The 17,500-nt window shown below is 34.8% G+C and overlaps 1 protein-coding gene across 2 annotated transcripts in view; it reads right to left on the reverse strand.

Annotated features, from left to right (window-relative positions):
- The window catches only part of LOC106881758 (collagen alpha-6(VI) chain), a 33,632-nt gene extending 16,930 nt beyond the window's left edge, over positions 1 to 16,702 (reverse strand). Inside the window, exons 1-2 of one of the 2 annotated variants that reach the window (XM_052970461.2) lie at positions 16,638 to 16,702; positions 5,876 to 6,077 (exon numbers count right to left, since the gene is read on the reverse strand). Coding sequence is in view for 1 of the 2 variants with exons in the window: in XM_014932249.3 (XP_014787735.1) it covers positions 16,638 to 16,668 (31 nt within the window). In the remaining variant the exon portion in view is untranslated. The remainder of the gene's footprint in view (positions 1 to 5,875; positions 6,078 to 16,637) is intronic. The other variant, XM_014932249.3, reaches the window with a different exon arrangement.
- Positions 16,703 to 17,500: the final 798 nt, after the last annotated feature.

A 17,500-nucleotide genomic window follows, 5' to 3' on the forward strand; every position in this document is an offset into this window, starting at 1 on the left:
TATATTATATATATATATATATATATATATATATATATATATATATATATATATATATATATATATATATATATATATATATATATATATATATATATATATATATATATATATATATATATATATATATATATATATATATATATATATATATATATATATATATATATATATATATATATATATATATATATATATATATATATATATATATATATATATATATATATATATATATATATATATATATATATATATATATATATATATATATATATATATATATATATATATATATATATATATATATATATATATATATATATATATATATATATATATATATATATATATATATATATATATATATATATATATATATATATATATATATATATATATTTTTATATATATTTATATCATATATATATATATATATATATCATTCATATATATATATATATATATATATATATATGTGTAATAGGCATTCATTTGTCTAGATATACAGATAGATACTGTTGAACCAAGGCAAAAAGTGCAGTTTCAGCAGCAGCCTTCAAACGACCTATATCTATTTGGTGTGGTGACGCATTTTTCTATGTAATTTGATTAGAGCAGATGTGAAGTAAACACAGCACGTGATAGTTAATAACAAACATCTTTATCTCTCCTATGAAGGTTTTCGACCGTAAAGACTCGCGTCAGCATTTATGTTTTATGGGGAAAGTTTTTTAAACTTTCGGATGCAATATTCAGTAGGAGATAACTACTGAAAATCAAGTTTCTTTTTCCCTTCTGTTTATTACCCTACAGAATGCTTTCATGGCCGTGGTCATAAATATCAAATGCCGTGTTTGTTTAATCTACAAATTAACGTATATGTAAACAAACGTAGATACGTGGAAGATATTATAAACATAAAAATGTCAAGAGAAGTCTGCTGAAGGCATCGTCCAAAAGGTGTGTGCCAAAAGTTATCCAAAATACCTTTCTAATTAACTAGCAAGGAACTATTTAAGAATGTTGTAGAAAATAGTGAAGCTGTAATAGTTGTACTTTATATAAATCAACTCTTATGATCTTTATGGTGTACAAATAGAAGGGTAGTATGATATAAGTGTCATTCTCCGATGAGTGATTCTATCTCTCTCAGATAAAACTTTATGACCAACTTCGATTACTTAAAAGAAAAGTCCGTCGTAACCATGCACGTTAGAGCAATCAAAGTTGAGACCAGTCATCAATTGTCTGCGCGAAATTATATATATTACACATGTATAGCAGTTATACCCTATCCGACATCCGAGCCATGTTATTGCCACTGAATTCTGTGCCAAAATTCGAAGCATTATGTCATTACATATCTTCTCCATTCATGATGTCAGTCAAAAACAGCGCAACTCAAAGACTTTTCTTACTTTCAACTATGACAACCAAGAACAATCTTTCGAAAACTCGTAATCTCACACAACGAAACCCATATTCCGAAATTTGGAATCTACTGTAGAGCGGTCGATTATTGATCGTTCTGTTGGTGACCGAAATATTTGGAGTTCCTCTTGTTTCTTAATGGCATTTATAGACAAAATTTGAAGACATTCAGCTGAGAACAGTTCGATGGGAATTATTGCCGAATAGAAAACATATTGCAGATTAAATGATTCATTGTGACATTATTGAATACGTTGTATCTGCGCAGTGTGTCTGGATTTAGTACGATGTCACAAGTCGAGTCAGTATGGAGTTAAAGACTGTACCACGAAATCCTAGTAATGGAACTGAAATGACTTAACACGGAAATGAACATGTGTTATAAACTCTAACCCTAAACCTAACCCTAAACCTAACCCTAAACCTAACCCTAAACCTAACCCTAACCCTAACGTGGTTTTCTGTGAGTATGAGAATAAAAGTGGTCATATAAATTCTTATTACGGTTATTTCAATAGACATGAGGTTTCAAATATTTCAGGAAAGCGTGTATGTGTGTGTGTGCCCTAACTCTTCGAAACGCCAGTGTTGAATGGTGGCAGCTGATGAAGGAGATGTTCTCTATGTAGCCTGTGTGTTTTCTGTATTTGTTTATCATTTTGTCTACGCTTTGTTTGCAATGTCCTGTACCCAGATATGCATCTATATATACAGGTAGATGTAAGTATGTACATACATGTAGGTATATATGCATATACTCATTTATTATTTGTATTATATATATATATATATATATATATATATATATATATATATATATATATACAGACACACACACACACACGATATTTCATCATGGAAGAGCCAATTTAGCCAGTCATGTTAATTTCACAAGGTATCAAAATGTTTCGTTGCACAATACAATCTGGTTACTGACACAGTTCTAGAACAGTGGAACAGTTACTTAGTCGCAGTTGTTGCAAATTGACAACATTTGAAACAGAAGTGAATTTAAGATTTTTTTTCTTATTTGTGTTATTAAATGACTAGAAAGAGTTTTCCACGATGAAACTGTTGGAGTTTCAACACTCAATTGCACATCAAGTCACCATCTATATATATATATATATATATATATATATATATATATATAGCAAGATAGATAAATAGATACACACACACACGTTTGTATTACACAAATCTAGCTGGTGACTTGATGTATATATATATATATATATATATATATATATATATATATATATATATATATATATATATATATATATGTATATATATATACATGTAATATATATATATATATATATATATATATATATATATATATATATATATATATATATATGTATATATATATATATATATATATATATATATATATATATATATATATATATATATATATATATATATATATATATATATATATATATATATATATATATATATATATATATATATATATATATATATATATATATATACATATATATGTAATACATTCATATATATACACATATAATACATTCATACATATATACATACATGCACACCAAAGCACCAAACGTGTACGTGAATAATATTTATGTGAACTGACGTTCTTGGTCCTAGAGATATTCTGCTCTTTGTCAATTAAGCCTCTAATTTTACCCGTTTTCAAAATTCAATGGAACATTGAGTTAATCTTATACACGCCTAGCTACCTGCTTTATATAAACCACACCTACATGACTCACACAGCCAGCATGACTGGCCTACTTCTTCTGTAGAAATAAACTGGTCATTGACTAACTGTAAGTAATAAAATGGTCATTAAGTCTATGTAAGTTTGTCTATGTGTGTCTATGTATATATTTAGATATGTGTGCGCGGCCTCGTTCATATGTTGCTGTATATGCCCGTGTGAGTACGTGTGTGTGCGCGCGCACTTTTCTGTGAGCATGTCTATATATGTGTCTGTATGTGTATCTGAATGTTTATGTTCTTATGTGTGTTAGTGCATACGCACGTGTGAATGTATATCTGTCTTCCCTTTCTTTATATAAAATTAGATAATAAATATTATTTCTCATCCATCAAATAAAGTCGAGAATTTGTGTCTTACTTTCTACACATGTAAAAGCTTTGTTATAACAAATGTTTATATATATGGTATATAAATAGAGAATATTCTTTGTATAAATATAAAAGATTAATTGTCTGTGTTATCTGAAGAAATATATAACTTCTTGAAGCAGTCATCTAAAAGTATTATCACCAAACTCGAAAATAAGAAATTTAAGTTTAAATGTTCCACAATGTGAAAACGATCTCCTACTGTGTATTGTTTAGCGATCCTTACAACATCCTGTCTATATTGTATGGTTATTACATCATATCATTACCTTATTATATGGTTATTAGTACATCATGTCATTACATGGTTATTACTACATCATGTCATTACCTTATTATATGATTATTGCCTGGTTTGTAGATATTGTATACTTATTAACTCATCATGCTATATTTGGTTGTCATTATCACAGCATGTGTATTCACTAGTGCATTGTATGCAAACTGTTTCACATTCTCTGTGCATTGGCTAATCTTGTATGGTCCACTCTGTATTCTCTGTTCATATCATATAGTAATAACCACAGCACCACGTTCTGCGTATGTTGTATAATTATTACCACATACTGTGTACAATGTATGGTCCTTTCTACAATGTGCGTGTATTTTATTGTCACTTAGTATTTTCTGAAATATTGGAGAAAGACACAATATCATTAACGAAAATTTTGGCTAAACATGTTGATTTTCATCTAAATATAGCGAAAATATCAAGGTTTCCACTTTAGTAATACGCGGAATTAATAGTTTTAACTTTCGTAATGTGGCATTTGAAGAAACTGGGACAACAGAATTAGAACAAAATGAACGTCTAGACTTCAGAAAGTTCGATTCGACTTCAGAGCTTTTCTATCAAACTTGACTGACTTTGTTGACATTGATATTAACAAACTTGTTTATTTGAATGTATTTCAATAAATCACAGTAAGGTTTAACTTTATCCTTTAGCCTACGGAATTCAATAAAATTAATGTAAAATGAATAAAATCGATTTGTACAATATCAATATTTGGCGTGAATTAGATAGAAAAGGCCAGTAATTGACTTTTACAAAATTAACTTTGAAAATCAATTCAAAAGAGTGTAATTGGAAAACAAAGGAGGCTGAGATGAAACGGTAAACAACAAGTGGTGGTAATACAGATTATAGATAGTAAACAACTGGAGATCGCAGCGGATATCTAGTTACCGATAGGTAGAGTGAAAAATTCAGAGTCCTGACCTAACCATTATAGTAGGACAATATGGATATGAAGACCCCGATGTGTAGTCTGATTGTTTTGGCCATCTGTTCCGCTACAGAAAAGCTAGAGAAGAAATTGCTGAATGTTAAGCACCTTCAGATACTGTAAAGTTGTGTAATATTGTATAGTGTAGTGCAGCGCATAAGCGTGCGTTGTGATAGTACAGTTTAGTGAAAGGAATAAGGGAGATGTAATTCAGTACAATATTATGCAATGTAATTCTAGTAATTTTCGTTTAGCTTTCTGCTTAATTTTATGTATATTATGGTTGGTGATCGTCATATATTGATGATACGTGGAAAAGAAACTTTTCTCTCAATAGATTTCTGTAGATCTTTGGAAAAGTAGAACTAGCAGTCAATTTGAATTTTGGCGATGTGAGCAGAGAAATCGAAGAGCTCTCTCTCTCTCTCACCCTCTCTCTCTTTCTCTCTCTCTCTCTCTCTCTCTCTCTTTCTTTCTTTCTTTCTCTCTACCTGTACGTGTATATTTCTATGCTCGTGTGCGAATGTGTGTGCGTGTATTTGTGTGTGTTTAAATATGTGTGTGTGTGTGTGTGTGTGTGTGTGTGTGTGTGTGTGTGTGTGTGTGTGTGTGCACTTCTAATGCCAAAAAGTAAGTGCTATCACCAAAAACCAGCTATTACCAAAACAGATTCAAGGCCCAACCAGTCATGCCGAATCGCCAGCGTTCAAACAGCCAAGCCGATCTCAACTAATCACCTCATTCCAGATTTCCCTACCCTCTTGTGTCGGCTAAAAGTTATTAAATGACTAAAACGTCTTTCAAATATCAGAACTTTTTCTTTTCGTATCATCCTGTTAAAATCTTCGATAACTAATTCAAAGTAAATTTGCACGTCATTACTAAATTTAGTTTCGTTGGTAATTGCAATATAAGAAAATAAACAAAAACATCTTATGAAACATATATATCAGATATATATTTTGTCCCTTGGTGCTTTCATACATTTTTCATTATTCTTGTTTCAGCAAAACATTTTTCCATAAACAAAGCGGGTGGGTGAATTATAAATAGGATTTCTTGTATTTAAAATCATCTACCATAATTCCCAGGATATTTTCTCGTTCGTAAAACTGTTTCCTTGGTGTCAACTTCGTTACAGTTCCACCATTTTCTCTTTAATCTTCACTTATCTCTCTGCACCACTCTTGTCATATTTTACTGTTGTTTATCGTCTGTTTTACTGTGAAGTTTTCTCCAATACATTCTTACTTCCTGTTGGCCTCTACATGTGTGGCATTTCTAAAAGTACAACAAACGTTATGAATGTAATTCGCAGATATTTCCCCTGCACAATTAGAAATATAAGTTTGCCCATTACCCCTGTCAACCAAATCTGCAATCCATTGTCGTTTCTGCTTCCAGCCATTTCAGTTAACGTTTATCGCTAAAGCTTTGGGAACGGGCATTGATGCTCCGAGCCTAAAATTAGAAATTTCTTGTGCCTTCTCTCAAAACTAAAGTAAAATACAATACGAGATCTTTTAACTGAACACCGTCTTGTAAGATTATTAAGGCAGTTAGCTAAAGCCATACACCAAACTAAGACGCCGCTTTATGTCTTCTGCGCTACTTATACTCGAGGAAATGTCTAAAGTGTCACATATACTTATTCCCTTTTCTTGTGATTGTGCTGAATTCTACAAAGTAAGAAATTAATCTTATTTGAGCTGTATATTAGATTTTACACTGAAATACAAGTTAGAAAAAAAAAGAAATATTTTTCACCGCAATGTTTTAACAAATTTCATTTGAAAATAAAATATTAAAGTCAAGGGCTGTACTAAATGAATCTGTACAACGACGTAAGATTATATGTTATAGCGGTTGCAAGAAAACAAAAAAAAAAAAAACAGAGAATATTCATTATTTCATCATTGTTTTCTTTCATTAAATTCTTTTAAAAAAAAACGAAAAAGGAAATTGATAACATAACGATTTGGTAATTATGAGTATCATGTCACTATATTTCGGTTTGTCGGTTTATTATTAGAGTTTATAGTCAAAAGTCATGTTTATAGTCAAGATGTCAGTCTGTCGACAAAGTGTCGGTTTATTGTCAGTGTTTTGACAAAGTGCTTATTGTCACAGTCTTTGTCTATTGACACAGTATCAGACATTTAACAATGTCGATGTATTGTCAATGTCGGTCTGCTGTCAGTGGTCATTTATTGCCAAAGTGTTGTCTATTGTGATTGTCAGTCTATATGCAGTGTCAATTTATTGACAAAATGCTGTTGTATTGTCTCACTGACAGCCTATTGTCAGTGATGGTCTATTGTCAGCGTTGATGCATTATCAGTATTGTCAGTTATCAGTGGTTGTCTATTGTCAATGTTTATTTATGGTCGATGTTAATCGATTGTCAACGTTATTCTTTGTCAGTGTCAGTCGAGAGTAACTGTCGGTCTATTGACAAAATGTTGACATGTTACACAATGTCTAAGTCCCACATTCTCTGTGTATTGGCTTATCGTGTATGGTCTTTCCTGTATTCTCTATTCATGTTATGTAGTAATAACCACAGCACCACATTCTCTGTGCATTTTTTACCACACATTGTGTACATTGTATGGTCCCTTCAGCAATGTGTGTGCATTGTTCTGTTGACAGACTGTCAACGGTTACTGTCAATCAAACACGCTGCCAGCGGTCGTTTATTGTCAATTGACACTATATTGATACACTGTTGATGTCAAATTCACCCAAGAATAGCATTGTCCTTCGTCCCTTTTAGTCGCCGACGACCTGATCATGCAACAAGTTGTACTCGGTTAGGTGTTTCAGTAGTACTTTCGAGTGACCCGACATAGATGTATATATACATACGTGTGTGTGTGCGTGTGTGTGTGTGTGTTTGTGTGTGTTTGTGTGTGTGTGTGTGTGTGTGTGTGTGTGTGTGTGTGTGTGTATGTGTGTGTGTGTGTGTGTATGTGTGTGTGTGTAGCGTGAGCAGTTTTAAATGAAATGTGTATATTTTAATCGAAGATTCCATTTTGGTTGAAACGATAAATTCTGAAATACAGTGAAAATTGATTATTAAACGTAACGAAACCAACATCGGAAATTGGTTCGGGGTACTACTGACTTTTCGCAATCCATTTATATTTTTCTTTACTGGAAATATTACTGCCGATTTTCATCACTCACTCTGTTTACACCAATCAGCTACACTTTTACCCTTTTTTGCAGAATTTAATGACATACAAAGCTTTCAAATATCAGTTTGAAAATGGCTGACCTACATGGCACATCACACAAATTAGAAAGACAAAACATTTTTTCCATTTTATATAGAATCTCTTTCCTTTCAGACAAAACTTTCCCAAAATATATGGTGTGTGTGTGTGTATGTGTACGTATGTCTGCATATACAATGTATATATATATATATATATATATATATATATATATATATATATATATATATATATATATATATGAGTACGTGTGGGTTAGGGTTAGGGTGTCATCTGTCGACCTCCCGCAGTGTCCTTATCACTCAGTCTTATCTCCCTCAACAATTCTTTTTACCCGTTACAAATTTTCCCTTGAAAGATATAAAACATAGAATTTTTCTTTATCACACATTTCTGTACCAATCTCGCCCTCCATCTCTTCCTCATCCCCATTTTCGTCTTTACCATCCTCCTCCTCCCCTTCCCCCCCTCCTCCTCCTTCTCCTCCTTTATCTGCGGAGCGTATTGTAGACTCTTTCGATAGGATTCCAGTGGGACACACTGACGGATCGTAAATGTGATATGGAACTCCGTCAGTTTCAACGATGAGTATTCAATTGCTCATTCTCCTGAACTCCCTTCTAATTGAATAAGAGTTTAAGTGGCTGTGTATTCCACAGGCTCGGGTGTCCCAAACGTAAATCTCAGGAGGTATCTGCATAAAAGAGTCTGACAAGTCTAGATCTTTAGATTAAATGTATAAGCCAGCCAATAATTACCCACGCAGTTTCCTTCTGCTCAACCCAACTCACAAAGTGTGGGCTAGGATATAAAAAAAAAACTTTGCTCTCTTGGGTGGGATCGAACTTACGACCTCGTGATTGCGAAGTGAACTTGTTAACTATTCGAGCATGCTGTGTATACATGTCTGGTTGACTTTCGGAGCCGCCCACTTACCGATGTTTTACACTATTCTAATGAACTTGATTGCACTCGACAAATGTTTTATATTTTACTTACAATGAATAGATTATAGCTATCAGACTCCCTACCTAGCGAATAACAGACCATCTGTTAACCTAGTCATTTCTATGAGCTTCAGTCAAATACACATCTCTAGAGTTTTCGACTTCATTCCTAACTCTAATGCATTCCAAACTTGTCTTCTGTAAAATGATAACTCCCCGGTGGCTTTTCTCAAGAGTTTTACATTTTCTTCTTTTTGTCTTTCTTTTTTTTATCTAACTAGACGTGTTCGTATATGCGATTTCTTTGCTTGTTCTTTACACCTCTTGCATGCCTATACATATGGATTCACACACATATACACACATACACATACTCACGTATATATGTATGTGTGTATGTATCCGTACATGTAATATATATATGCACACACATGCATATATGCGTACACTTGCACAAACAGAGTGTGCGTGTATGTGTCTAGTCGTGTAGAAGTGCTTCCATGCTAAATGTGTTGTTCGTGGCATATTTTATTTATAAATCTGTATAATATCACGTGTGCGTGCGCACAGTGCGTTTTAAAACGCTTGAGCTTTTCAAAATCTGATACGAGATCAACTGTTTATTTTTTTAATCTTCAGAAATATCAAGAAATATCAACAGTACTTTATACGGTAGAGTTTCTTAAATGTGACATACAATAATATCTATAGACTATAAATAGTAATACTATAAGTGTGTAATACACCACTATGTTGTAATACAACACTGAAGAAAAAAGTAGCACTCCGTCGGGTGCGATGACGGGGGCTTCAGTTGATCCTATCAACGGAACAGCTTGTTCGTGAAATCAAAGTGCAAGTAGCTGAGCACTCCACAGACACGTGTACCCTTAACGTAGTTCTCAGAGGGATTCAGCGTGACACAAAATGTGACACGGCTGGCCCTTTGAATTACAGGTACAACTCAGTTTTGCCAGCTGGGTGGACAGGAGCAACGTAAAATAAAGCGTATTGCTCAAGGACAGAACGCGCCGCCGAGGATCCAACTCACGACCTCACGATCGTGAGCCGAATACCCTAACCACTAAGCCACGCGCCTTCACAATTCAGCACTAATATGTTGCAAAATTTACAACAAACAATATCGCTACTAAATGCATTGACTAGTTTCGAGATTATCTGATTTGTTGTAATCTGTATTGCTGAGAGATTTGCATATTTGAGGGAGTTGAAATTGCATATTTTGAAGGAATTAAATTTACATGCATTGACGGATTGAGATTTGCTTATGATGATTGAATTTTATACAAAACTATAAAGCGATAGACACCATATTTAACAAAACAAATTCTTCGAGAGCTGCACTTGAGTGGTCGAGTTGAGAGGACGTCTGACTACCAGCTGATGAGCTAATGACCCCTAACTTATCACAAGTGATATGAAATACTTGTAGTCAATGCACTCAAATCTTGCTAGCTTAATGCATTTGGCTGTAACCTTTAGACAGATACACCCAACTGCTGTAAGAAAAGAAAGTACTTTACAATTGTTGAAAGTGACCAACTCAGTTCAGTGAAGACAATGGGAAAACATTCCAGGGTAGTCTCCCTTGAAAATCTTACTGACGCTACATCTACAGCAGGAGTGGGGAACTCTTCATTATATATGCACATACTTCACGTTCAAATTTGAAACATAATCTTTATAACAATGTGTTTAACAATATCTAACATGAACGTATAATACCCATCAGAAGCTTATAACTAAGGGATGTAAATGATTTTGACTCAATATCAATTTTTCAACATCAACAGAATAGAAAATCTACGACATTCTAGGCTTCGGGAATTATAAAATTTAATTTCATATCCTGCAGGCATCAGACGTTGTCGAGGATCTTGGGGAACAGTTAATGTCTAATCAGAAATAATTAATATTGATTTCAAAATTTGGTACAAGACGAGCAATTGTGGGGGAAGGTGCAAGTCGATTTCATCGATCCCAGTGCTCAACTGGTGCTTATTTTATGAAAGGCAAAGTCGACCCCGGTGGCATTTGACTTGTGAACATAAAGTCAGAAGAAATCCCGCTAATCATTTTAACAGGTGCTGTAACGATTCTACCAGCTCGACACTTGTTAAAACAATAATTAATACTGGTGATGGATAGTGATAGAAAACCATCAGCACCTAAATTTTCTATAAGCTACACCTCATCCTCTCTTATGACCGTGTAAAACAAATCTTTAAGTCTTCGATGCTTTACAATATTTAGTCTTATACTTGTATGTTCTGTGTTGAAATTCATGCAAAAATTGTCAACATTTGTCAGCGGCCACTACGACATTCATCAGTTTTTGTATTAGGGTTATTATAGCAGCACCACCACCTTCTTTGCAAAAATTGACACTGGCGTATTAAAGGCTATTTTCTTGATGCACATCCAGGGGATTGGCAGAATCGGTGGCGTATCAGATAAACTGCTTCTCGGTTATCTAATGATGAACCTTTATATTTTGAGTTTGAAACTGGCCGACGTCTACTTAGTCTTTCATCTTCAGAATTTCATAAAATAAGTATCAGCCACCTTCTGGGTTCAACTACACTCCGCATCTCAAAAGTTAATTGCTTGCTCTCCCTACTTCCAGCAAAATTATGTTAACTTTGACATGTATGACAAATCAGTGTCTTGACGACGGGATGCATTTGAAGTTCGAATCTCGCCGAAGTCTGCATTGAAGCATGAAATGCTGAGGTCGATCTAATTATTTATATTCCAGCACTAAGTTAAGAATTATCATATACAATCACATATAAGACACTTCAGACATTGCTATAGGTGCAGGCATAACTGTGTAGGTAAAATGATCGCTTTGCAACCACGTGGTTTCAGGTTCAGGTTCACTGCGCAGCATTTTGGGTGACTCTTCTACTATTGATCCAGGCCGACCAATGTCTTGCGAGTGAATTTGGTAGACGGAAACTGTGTAGAAGCCCGTCTTATATATATATATATAGTAGGAGGGACAGTACATATGAACAGCTGTCCCAGAATATCATCAAAGTACTATTGTTCGGTACAATATGACGTCGTTGCTAAAATAATATACCGTTCCATGTGAGGAAAAGACTACCGCATTACAAATAATTTTGATGTTGACCATATTGATATGTTCCGACAGAAGTAATATTTGTCGAACATTTCTGTGAATACACCCGCTAAAACACAGATATTTGATTATAGTTATAACACATGTTATGTACTGTGGCAGAGACGTAGGTTTTCAACGGATCTGAACCGTTTAATTAAAGATCAAACCAAAGGGAATATTTAAACAAAGCCGCATCAAAACACACCACTTCTACAGAAGAATTACAAGTTTATATCTTATACTTTTACCCACAATCATTGTAGTCATAATTATTGTACTGAATCACTGTACACCTTTCTACTAATAATCTTAGTGCCCATAATTATTGTTTCTGTTTACAGTTACTATGCCCATATTCATAGTTATGTTACTAAATGTTAAAGCAAGCACCTGGGGAAAAAAGACATTTTCAGACAAAAGGGTCGTGATTACTTTTCTGAAAACCTGCAAGATAATTATAAAATTCAGCATGTAATTATTTACTATTATTAATACCTAAGGTACAACAATGGATCTTTATCTCTTAATTAGATACCAGCTCCGTCTTTATAGGAAGATTTAAAGAAATGCAAAATATTAACTATATCTACATACATATATACATATATCATGATGATTCGCGCCGTGTATCAAACTGCCGGCATCATGATTGCTGCTACATGTTCTGTAAACACTGAAAATATTGCAAAATGTGACATGACATGGACAGCTGCAACGGAGACTACGATGCCATAGCGAACAAGAAGGGAAATAGTAGGCATTATGACAGCGTTTGCACGCCGGAATTTATCCCAACATATTTCAACGGGGTCTTAAACTCAATTCAGACGGTTATGTGAGGCAACTGGAGACTGTGGTCAATCTCAGTCTGGAGAGGGTTATCATATGTGTGACAGTAGGATTCGGCTTCTTGTCATACCTCCGGGAAGTGACAGATGTGGTTCTCTGAGAATCTGTACTACTTCACCAGCCCCAATTTCTGGCATCCTAATTTCCCCCAGTTGTAATCCCATGAATTATTATGTGTGAGGTACGGTTGAGAAAATCACGAACCGCACAGCTACCAACGGCAATCCCGAGCTGGTGGCCAAGATCAAGGAGGTGTTCGAAGATCTTCCCGGGGACATAGTGAGGAAAACATGCAGCAGGCTCTTGAGACCGTGGTTGAAGCTGAGGAAGGTTACTTTGAGTAGACTGTTATCTCACAGCCATAAGCTAATCGATATCTTTTTGCTTTTTTTTAAAGTACTTTCATTTTTGGATGAGATATTATGCAAACAGTCAAATTTAATCCGAATACCCTGTATACATACACATGGATGTAAATACATGAATACACGCATACATAGATGCGTGCATACCTACATACATACAGACATACACACACATACAGTTTGATAGATAGATAGATAGATAGATAGATAGATAGATAGATAGATAGATAGGTAGGTAGGTAGATAGATAGATAGATAGATAGATAGATAGATAGATAGATAGATAGGTAGGTAGGTAGGTAGGTAGGTAGATAGATAGATAGATAGATAGATAGATAGATAGATAGATAGATAGATAGATAGATAGATAGATAGATAGATAGACATTTAAGTTGAAATAGATTATCTGATAGAATGTTATTTCAATGCTTATTAGCAAGGTGCAGAGGTACAATCAGCAGTCAGGAAGAGGCTTGATAATTTGTTCTCAGATTCGCCGGTCCTCCGGTTTCTTAATTAGTTTGAAGAAGCCGGGGACCGGCGAAACTGCGAGTATCTCTTACGTCACTACAAGTATGATGTCTAAAGAAATGCTAATCCGTTACAATTATGCAGCAGTGCCGCTGCATGGGCTGCCGTCAGAACACAGAAACCGATACCACAAGGTATCGCGTCGGACTCTCTAACAATTCAGTCCACTGCCCTGAGATTGTGCATTGCTTTTTATTTTTTCGTAGTCGATGCATTAAGTACCAGAGCACTGGGCTCCATGTAATCGACTACAACAAAAAATATCGGCCTTGTGTCAATACTTGTCGCTCTGCGCCATATGACCGTGGACGTCGACTCCAACTCGAGAGTACAGTATGTCTTTCATAGGAGTTTTCGTGACTACGGTCTTGGATCAGCTGCACAGCTTTGCTAGCCCAAGTGCGGGAGGATTCCAGGAGATATCACTCGTGTGGATGGCTTGTGTCTCACAAATAGCTCAAAAGTCTTTTGACAGGTCTTGTTTTTAGCTTTGCAGAGTGTGCATAACACCCTCCTCACCTGCGAGGTAAGTGGGGGAGCCGGTTTAGTCACCGACCATCTGTCCATGTAACAGGTAGCACTGGGTTACAAAGAACCAGTAGCAGAATAATAAAAAGGACTATATGAAGACATAAGTTCAGCGAAGTGGTAAAGCTCTGAGTGCGTCGGAAAAAATGCTTTTGCAATATTTCTGCCGGCTCTTTACGTTTGGAAGCTAAAATCCCACCGAGGCCAACTTAGCCTTTCATCCTTTTGGAATAAGCAATACAAAATACCAATCAAGTACTGGAGTAGATGGTATCAACTTATCCCCACTCCAAAATCACTGGTTGTGTTCCTAAATTAGAAACAATTATTACATGTTTATATGTATTTGTAACTATTCACAATAAGGATTTTGAACATAAGCATAAGCCAGAAATTACATTAAACCCAGTACTTGACCGGTACAAATTTTATCGATGCAGGATGAATGAAATGCAAAGTTTTTGAATTCAGAATACAAAGGGCTGTAACTAAAAAGTATGAAATATATATATATAAAATTAAAATAACATATTTTATATATGTATATATATATATATGTAACGATTCTGCTTACCCATAGCGATACAGGTAATCAGCTGTTAGAACACAATATACATATGCGCCAAAGGAAAGTGCTTGGTGAGTATAGAGCATAATATGAAATTAAAGAAATGGCAAGGAAACAGGAATTACGTAATCAACTACAGTAGGTTATAGCTGCTTCTGCTATGAGATACAGTGCACACTTCCTCGGACCCTGCCTGTCCACGTACAGCAGATTACCGGCAAAGAGTTTGCAGAATAGAAATACTCTCTCCAGTGACTGCATGGAGACATGGACACAGCTCTTATACGTTGACACATACTCTCTCTGTCTCTCTCTCTCTCTCTCTTCCCACATTTACTCAACAACTGGGAGATGCTTTACAAAGCACCAAATTTACAGCAGCGAAACCACCTGCTCGAAAATCTGAATCAAGAACTCATATAGACATGTGCTTGTATAGACAGGTAAATAGATATATATAGGAACAAGCGAGCGAGAGAGGTGAGATAGGTAACGTAAGCATAGTGGAACATACAGCGACATATACATAAGTATAACAATGTGTATGTATGTGTGTGTGTGTGTGTGTGTGTGTGTGTGTGTGTGTGTGTGTGTGTGTGTGTGTGTGTGTTTGTGTGTGTGTGGAGAGAGAGAGAGAAAGAGAGAAAGAGAAATAGAGAGAGAAAGAGAGACAGACAGACAGAGACAGACTGATAGATAGATATATAGATATATACCTATCCATATGTATATGTCTATATATATATATATATATATATATATGTATATATATATGTGTGTGTGTGTGTGTGTATAATATAATATAATATAATATAATATTATATAATATAATATAACATGATATAATATAATATAATATAAACGCGCACACAAGTAGCGGCAAATTGGCGGACTCGTTATAGCAGGTAGCATACCTTGCAGTATATGTTCCGGCTTGCAGCGTCCTGATGGTAACACGTGGAACGACAGTAGCGCAAAAGTGCACCGGACTTGCTTCTTCCTTGATCAGCATTGGTGACATAGAGAAAGCATGCATGCGTGGTTAATAACTAATATTTGAAACCAGAAATCTTTTTTTCCAGGCCGGTTCCTTGGAGAAGAACTTTCCAAACACATATACTCAAGCTATACTCAAGCCGCCTATAGCAGACGACAGATATATGCATATATATATATACATACATGCATATGTTATAATATACATCTCTAAGCACCTATTTACACATTAGCATATATATATCGAAGCAAAAGATCCGTTTCGACTCTGAGTTTCTCGTATCTTAACATTTCTAAATATACGAAGAATAGGATGGATTATGTTGTCTGCTTCTGGAAATAATGGCCATAGTTGAAATGTCTGTAGTCGTTATAGTCTGCTATATTAAAGTTGCCCCTGGAATAAAGAACAACCACAACAACAACGCCTAAGAAACATTCTTTTAGTGCATGCAGGGCGCCTTTGTATCAAAGATACAAATCCATATTTTACAGCACTAAGCAAACGACGCTATAGTAAACTAGTTCTGCCTTTCTTCACTTTTTCAGAATATCTGCTGCAACATAAAAAAGCAAATTAGAAAGATAAACTTTGCTGAATTAGAAAGTGTGGAGAAGTGAAAGATAAGGAAAAGAAGTAAAAACTATAAGAGAAAAGTAATCTTACTGCCGAGGTAAATCAGTGTGTTGAATGCCATATTCCACTGCTTACAGCTGAAAGTAGAAATGTGTGAGAGATACGGCTGGACCACTACTATTATATGCTGTAGAGGTAGGTGTTTCGGTGGGCAAGTCCCTAAACTAAGCTGCTTGATAGTGCACTCCGAAAGTAGGTGTATCTGAACCCCCTAACAAAACAGCCAGTGTAACAACGGAAAGGGGTGGTCACTAGCATCGCATTACGTTTAATATCTGAAACTGAAAACCTGTAGAGGGATGTGCACAAAATCATAGTTGTCTGCTTTGATCTTTCTTTCTTTCTTTCTTACTTTCCTTCTTTCTTTCTTACTTTCTTTTTCCCTCTCTCTCTCTCTCCCTCTCTCGGCCTACTTCCTTCACTCCTTTTCTCTCTCTCTCTCTCTCTCTCTTATACTGTCAGCCGGTCTGACTTTCTTTGAGACATACATATGTATTCATCTATATAAACACACGTGTTTATATATGTATGTACAACGGCTTATATGGTTGTTGATGTATGCATGTTTGGATGTATGTATGTGTCTGTGCATGTTTTTTTATATGTATGCCTCTATATATTCATGTATGCCTGTGCACGTCTATATTAATCTCTGTGTGTGTGTGTGTGTGTGTGCATGTGTGTGTGTGTGTATGTGTGCGTGTGTGTGTGTGTGAACCTTACTATTTTCCCAAAACTCTACCTCTTTGCTACAAGGATTGAAGTTGTGCAAATGAATAAAACTATCAATGATTTCCATTAAATAATAAATATATACATTTGTAAGTGTAGCTTTATGAATTTTACTGTATGTATATACATAAACACACACTCTCACACATTCACACACACCA

Source organism: Octopus bimaculoides, chromosome 9 (assembly GCF_046866305.1).
Source record: "Octopus bimaculoides isolate indiv1 chromosome 9, ASM4686630v1, whole genome shotgun sequence".
Taxonomy (NCBI): Eukaryota; Metazoa; Mollusca; class Cephalopoda; order Octopoda; family Octopodidae; genus Octopus; species Octopus bimaculoides.